The sequence below is a fragment of the Cynoglossus semilaevis genome, chromosome 5, assembly GCF_000523025.1.
Source record: "Cynoglossus semilaevis isolate Cse_v1.0 chromosome 5, Cse_v1.0, whole genome shotgun sequence".
NCBI classification, from domain to species: domain Eukaryota; kingdom Metazoa; phylum Chordata; class Actinopteri; order Pleuronectiformes; family Cynoglossidae; genus Cynoglossus; species Cynoglossus semilaevis.
Genome location: NC_024311.1, coordinates 3,415,867 through 3,422,693, shown reverse-complemented (window position 1 = coordinate 3,422,693; position 6,827 = coordinate 3,415,867). Strand labels below are relative to the sequence as shown.

Below are 6,827 nucleotides of genomic sequence, written 5' to 3'. Positions count from 1 at the left end.
AATTATTATAATAATTTTGATATTTTCATTTACCACACATTCACTGTACATTGTGATGCAGTGAAAGACTCACAGAAATAAATCAGAGATGGTTAGAAAAATGTTCTGTTTTGAAACAACCGGTTAACGGCAAGAGTCCATCTGTGTGGAAAATGACCAAAAAAACTAGAGCATGATAGAAGTTGGCAAGACGTCACATTACTAGGAAATCTACACCAACCATATAAAAGTTTGTATAAAAAAAACATTGGAGTGGAAATGATGTACAACAAACAGTACGCTTCTCATTATCTCACTTCTCATATTTAATCCATTAGCCGTAGATGCTGAGTCAGACGGCCGAGTGGGTGAGTCGGGGGATGGTTGCATGTGAGGGACAGGGGTGGTGCTGCTGGACTTACATGTAAGTGAAGGATCTGGATCACATTTAAAACACATGGTAGTGATCACCTAGTGGCCGGCGGCTACAGAGGAGACAGTTGTCTGTTGTAGGACATGTCCACCTCGGTTTAATACCGGACATGCAGTACTAGAATATCCCTCCGCCTCCTCATGTACTTTCACAGCATGAAGGATTTTTTTGTCTTCTTTGGTGAAATGTACAGGTATTCCAAGATGGCCGCCTCTGATGTAATGTACAATGGGTGGTTATGAAAACTAAATTCTGATTCTAATTTTACCATTATGTTACAATGGTAGATTGAAATGGCAATAATGGTTCATTATAAATACAGTCGCGGCTGAGAAGGAAACCTGGAGCCTTTTATGGTGTGGATTATCCAGAGGAAGCTGAGAATTAGTCCAATTAAACTTAAACGGCACCGAAATGTCTCACATTCCTGGACTTCCCTTTGACTGAACAGTATTTGCAGACGGGGAATCTTAAACTTCTGACTTCTGGTGTCGTCGTCGTCAACTCCACCAAAGCCTCGGTAGTAAAAGCTAAATGCTTTAAAGCCTCTTTAGCATTCTCCATTTGGTCCGTCCGTGTCTGAGTGTTCTGGGACATCTGGCTCAGGGCGCACTCACACTCACTTTGCAGCTGCAAGTTAAGGAGTGTGTGTGTGTTTGTGTGTGTTTGTGTGTGTGTGTGTGTGTTACGCAAACCCACACTGAGAGTACCAAAAGTGCGTGTGTGGTCTGTGGGACTCAGCTGGTCGGGGAAACAGAGTCAGAGAGGCAGTCGGTTCTAAGTGCTTTAAACAGATCGGGGTTCTTCCTCCGACCGGCTCTCAGAACAGGCGGGCAGAGTCAAGGGACGAGGATGAAGATGAAACGGAGCCTGTGCACACTCTCCTGCCTGGTTACTTTAGTGGTGGAGCTGAGCTGGATTAACATGGGCCACAGCATGCACCGAGAGGGAGGGAATAGGGTAAGTGCAGCAGAAAAAGTTTGTGTCAGTAAAGTGCCAGAGTTACTGCTCGTTTTGTCAGAGAGTACAAAAATAAGATGTTTGCTAACTTCAATTTGAATTGATGGATTTTGATTGCTTGTTTTTTTTTTTTTTTACATTGGTTACGGTTTAGTATGGACGGAATAAGCTGATAAAACTATTAATCTAATCATTTAGTTGTTTTTTTTTTTATATTAGGTGTTTGATAAAATCATATAAAATAATAAATTATTCACAACCAGAATTTATATTCTGGGTTCTCCATGTCACAACATCCAGAAATCAACGTGACTGTAAGTCTAACTATTAACGCTCGACTAAAATCTAGACCTGTTCAATTTTAAAATAATGTTTAGTGACATTAAAGCGGATTTTATGAAGATTTTGAACAAACACTCTTCCACACTGATCCCGCCCCTCCCCCACAACAGGTTATTCCTAAGTCTTTACCAATTCCTCTGCATACAACCAATAATGACACCAACTGATGTGACGCAGCAACATCCTGAACAGAGAAGGGGTGGCCCCTATACATATGTAATGGCAAATTAAAATTATTTCTTTAAAGATTTTTGATTTTTTTTTTTAATATTTCTATATACCGGACCTCAAATCCAACATCACTGCTAACAAATGTGGAATCACATGACTGTTATGCACCAGCGATGGGACAGCATAACCTCACCATCTTTACCGCTCCTGTACATCATGTTTTGCCTTTCCCAGGAACTTTCTCCTTCTCTGTTTCTCATTAGCGGGTTTATTCCCTTCAAGGGAATCTGTATGAGAAAACCTCCCTGTTTTTCCCATCTGTTGCTACTATGATATAACTGGAAGCACTGAAACAGCCAAGCCGCCCCACCTTCTCTGCTGCAACACATTGAAGACATCATATGGTTACATCCCCACTGTTGGTTAACGAATCAGTGCGCCATCTTCACGCTACACTCTCATCCCTGAAACCACCTTATAGTTATTATATTCCAAAAAATTATGAACAAATGTAAACATTAATCACATGGATCTTAAATAAGGATAAAAAAATGTTTCTAAAGTGACCTATTTGGAGGTGGCAGTGGTTGCTTAGTGGTTAAGGAAGTGGACTTGGGTCCGGAAGGTTGCAAGTTCGAATCCACCAGCTGCCAAGAGCACCTGAGGTGCTCTGAGTGTGGCACCGTTCCCACACACTGCTCCCCGGGCAGCTCAAAAGACTAGTTTAATATTCAAGGTTTTCAACAAGGTCCTCTTTGGTGACATCTGGTGGTCAGAAGCAGCTTATATCTACAGTACAACTTCAAATTGAATACTTCATTGTTGTTGCCCACTCTGGCAAATGAAGGCTGGATTTTCTAAAAAAACTATGCGGCCTGTAATACATGAACCAGGCAACAACTGAAAAAAAAATGCAAGTCCAAAAACGCAAGAAATGTGTGTCTCTTAGAAACTGTAGAAACACTCAGAACTGGAGCAGTCTCTTGGATGAGAGGTTCAAGGTCTACGAGAATCCAAGACAATACAACTGATTTTTAATTCAGAATTTAAGAGAATTTTCTAACTCCTTTGTGATTTTGCAGGTGATGAATCAATGGGGGAAAAAAGTCCGATCATCTTCCAGTCTGGAAGAGTTGCTCAGGCTCACAGACTTCCCCGACTGGAAGTTGTGGAAGTGTCGTCTGAGGCTGCAGCAACCAGAAGCCTTCTCCTCTCCACCTTCAGCTGGGCCTCACCGTTCTACACGCTACGCAGCTGAATCATACAGTCTGGAAATACTGAAAGGTTTCAAAGAGGATTATCTTCATATCTACAGATCTCTGCACCGAGACGGACACTCATTGTTCTGTCTTGTCTTTAGCCATAGATGACGAGTGGCAGCGGACTCAGTGTATGCCAAGGGAAACGTGCGTGGATGTGGCCAAGGAGCTGAACACTGACCCTTCAATGTTCTTCAAGCCGCCATGTGTGTCGGTTCACAGGTTGGTGTTGTACGATAAATGATAAATGTATGATAAAATATAACATGCAGTTTAAAATGAGCTGGATGAGTGAGAAAAAAAAAACTCTGCAGAGACAATAGGACATACGACACAGGAAATGAATAGGTTATAAGTGGTTATTTTAGCTGTTGACGCATTATTTGCATCATAATAAAATTTAGAAAATTGAAATGTTTGAATGAAAAATGTTTTAATTGAAATTTAGTAATTTAATAATAAGGAAAAAATAGATGAAATTACTAAGTGGACTCACAATATGAATCTTTAACCAAACTCACACCAACTTTGTTGCACTGCCAAAACAGGGGTGACATTTACAAATCTCTTCATTATAATTGGTTTTTGTTTTTAATCAGAAACTACAACTTTTTTCTCAATCCAATCTTAGAGTTTATTCCATTTAAAGAGAGTCTGTTTGTCCTCCTCAGGACAAATGCCTTGGACATTGAATGGCTGCTTAAGTAATAACAAGTAGATATAACCTTCTCAGCTAAATACTTTTGAATCTGCAGGAAATAACTGAAATTCAGGCTCTTTTCTTCCTCAAGGAGAAACCTCATTCATGCCGTGTATCGATTCTTTAAAAAAAGAGTTTGAGAAAAAAAGAGCTCCTCTCTCCAGTCCTTAAATAGTGATTAAATAAAGCAAGGAATATTTTATGTACTGCTACTGTGTTATTTGCTTTCTAAACAAGAATGTACTCTTAACATCCATCCATCCATCCATCCATTTTCATCCGCTTATCCGTTACCGGGTCGCGGGGGCAGCAGTCGCCACCCAAATCACATTGCACCGTACCAACCCCCCAAACCTTCCTGCAGGTGGTGAGTCCACTGGAAGGTACCAACCGCCCTAACTGGGATTTGAACTTGCCCAGGAGGTGAACCCTGGGGTTCCACACCAATGACAGAGACATTGTCTCTGCATATATGCACCACAACTCTTAACATGTTTATATATTTTTATATTTTTATATATACATGTATATTTGTATAGCAATGATCTAACCTACATTTAATCATGTGACCCACTTCCAGCAACATTTCTAATGCAAGAATCAATACATATACATATAACTATATATAAACATATACATACATATAAATATGTATATGTTTCAAAATGCCTGTTGTATTCAAAAGGTATTAAGTAATCTAAAATATTTCATGGAAATATTGCTGCATCATGCATAAATATAAACATATATACATATATATATATATATATATTAGAGGTATTGTAGTAGATTTGTTAGAAGTATTGTAGTAGTTTTTTTCGAGGTATTGTAATAGATTTTTTAGAGGTATTGTAATAGTTTTTTAGAGGTATTGTAGTAGATTTGTTAGAAGTATTGTAGTAGTTTTTTTCGAGGTATTGTAATAGATTTTTTAGAGGTATTGTAGTAGATCTTTTAGAGGTATTGTAATAGATTCTTAGAGGTATTGTAGTAGATTTTTCTTAGTGGTATTGCAGAAGATCTTTTAGAGGTATTGTAATAGATGCTTAGAGGTATTGTAGTAGGTTTTTCTTAGTGGTATTGCAGAAGATCTTTTAGAGGTATTGTAGTAGATTTTCTTAGAGGTATTGTAGTAGAGCAGTGATAATTAAATAGAGGGTGGAATTGTTTGATGTACATTGGCATCATTCTGCCGATATGTTGAAGTGCAATAAAAGTTTAATCAGACTAATCCTCAGAAATTAATTCATGCGAAGAATGCAAAAGCCTTAATTATTGCTATTAATATCATTACTGTTTGCCGTTTATGGTGATCAAACCATAGCTTTACGCTTGTGTCTTATTTTCCCATTAACAGGTGCAGCGGTTGTTGTAATCAGGAGGGAATCACCTGCAGAAACACCACCACTGTATATGTGAATAAAACAGTGAGTGCTACATTCAAGGACCTTTCCTTAGGGTTGAAGTGCAAACCTCTGTGTCTCAACTCTAGAATTCTGTTTTCCAGGTGCTCAGTGTGATTCCTTTCAAGTTTGTGCCTGAACCTGTGCTGATAAAAGTAGTCAATCACACCGAGTGTAGGTGCATGGAGCCAGCCATAATACGGCGAAATGCTCAGTCTCACAGGAACAGTGGGTGAGTTCATAAAAACCTCACCTCAGCCCTGTTTGTCGCCCTGAATTAGTCGTGATATTTGTATAATCCGTGTGTCAGCAGCTGCTCTTTAATGAGCCAGCACTCAGCCACGGAAGATTCCAGGAAACTGTGTGCCACTGGGTGGATCTGGGATTGTTCTACTGAGAGATGCATACCTTACCCTTCCAGTGCATCAGGTAGTCTACATACTAATTATTTTACTCTTCACTGATTACAGTAAACATATATGTAAAAGCTTTGGTAAATGACTGCATGGTGTTGTTATGATGAACCTACTTCCTTACCTTCTAGAATTTCCACTGAGTTCATGGATGCCCGACTGTGAAATAGACGAGGAGCGGTGCCACTGTCTTCCTAGTCCTGCGTCAACGTTGCAACCGGAAACAGCCAACTGCCAGCTCAACTCCTCTGAGTGTGCTCACAGGCAACTTCACTTTGATGAGACCTCATGCAGGTAGGGCGATTCGTAGAAGCTGAAACAGTTCGAATAAGGTCTAGTGATGGTGGAAACGGAAAGATAAGACAGAAAGATCAACCGCTTTAGTAACATAAGAGAAACCTCTCTGCTATACAAAGGCAACAACAGGAAAACCTATAGATTTACCTATGGACGTCAATAATTCTTTCATACATTATGAACTCGTAAAAACCGTTTTTTCCTGTTTTCTCATTTTATTCTGTCTAAACTTCCGTCTCTACTGTTTTACAGATGCATATTGCCCAGATAAAGGACTGGAGGTAATAAATAACCACGGCAACCTGCCAAAAGTAAGGTTGGACACAGAGAAGAAATGATCCATAATTTATTCACTATCCTATTTATGCCGATCACTTTAACAACTGTAGATGACATTAACTCACAAGATGAGGTTAATTGACTGTTTTATTATTATTAATCTATGTTGAAAATCAAAAAGCGATTTACGATCTGTTCTTTCTGCACTGTGTATGTAGTTTATGATTAAAAGATTATTTTTCTAATATTAACTTGCTACGATTGACTGACCGTCTGTTCTTCCTGTCATCATCATTTCAGGAATTGCACACTATAGGTAACATATTTTCATAGTTTTTCATCCTTAATATATATATTTATATAGGATATATATACACAGTATACAATGTAACCTCGAAGTACGAGCATAATCTGTTCCAGGACCGAGCTGCTAACTCACATCTCTCATATATCGCTCATATCTCAAATCATTTTTCTCATAAGAAATAACAGAAAAAAAATTAATCCGTTACGGCCCTCTGTGTTTTTAATTTTTTAAATTTTTTAATTGCTATAGAGACATACACACACAGTATACAATGTAACCTCGAA

The 6,827-nt window shown here is 38.8% G+C and overlaps 1 protein-coding gene across 2 annotated transcripts; it reads left to right on the top strand.

Annotated features, from left to right (window-relative positions):
- Window positions 1-347: 347 nt before the first annotated feature.
- vegfd (vascular endothelial growth factor D) lies at window positions 348-6,458 on the top strand. 2 transcript variants are annotated; one of them, XM_017032341.2, is made up of 8 exons: window positions 348-1,372; window positions 2,968-3,169; window positions 3,246-3,366; window positions 5,202-5,271; window positions 5,352-5,479; window positions 5,558-5,676; window positions 5,792-5,954; window positions 6,210-6,458. In XM_017032341.2, exons 1-8 carry the CDS (start codon window positions 1,265-1,267, stop codon window positions 6,226-6,228), a joined length of 930 nt encoding a protein of 309 aa, XP_016887830.1. In that variant the 5' UTR covers window positions 348-1,264; the 3' UTR covers window positions 6,229-6,458. The 2 variants fall into 2 exon arrangements, with proteins under 2 accessions (XP_016887830.1, XP_008308169.1); XM_008309947.3 differs by having other exon boundaries at window positions 5,561-5,676; window positions 6,210-6,457.
- Window positions 6,459-6,827: the final 369 nt, after the last annotated feature.

Bases quoted from the DNA above. Each gene is read 5' to 3' on its own strand.
- vegfd (XM_017032341.2), top strand. From the start codon at position 1,265: ATGAAGATGAAACGGAGCCTGTGCACACTCTCCTGCCTGGTTACTTTA. The intron at 3,367-5,201 runs GTTGGTGTTGTA...TCCCATTAACAG, and splicing joins CCATGTGTGTCGGTTCACAG to GTGCAGCGGTTGTTGTAATC. The intron at 5,677-5,791 runs GTAGTCTACATA...CTTACCTTCTAG, and splicing joins TTACCCTTCCAGTGCATCAG to AATTTCCACTGAGTTCATGG.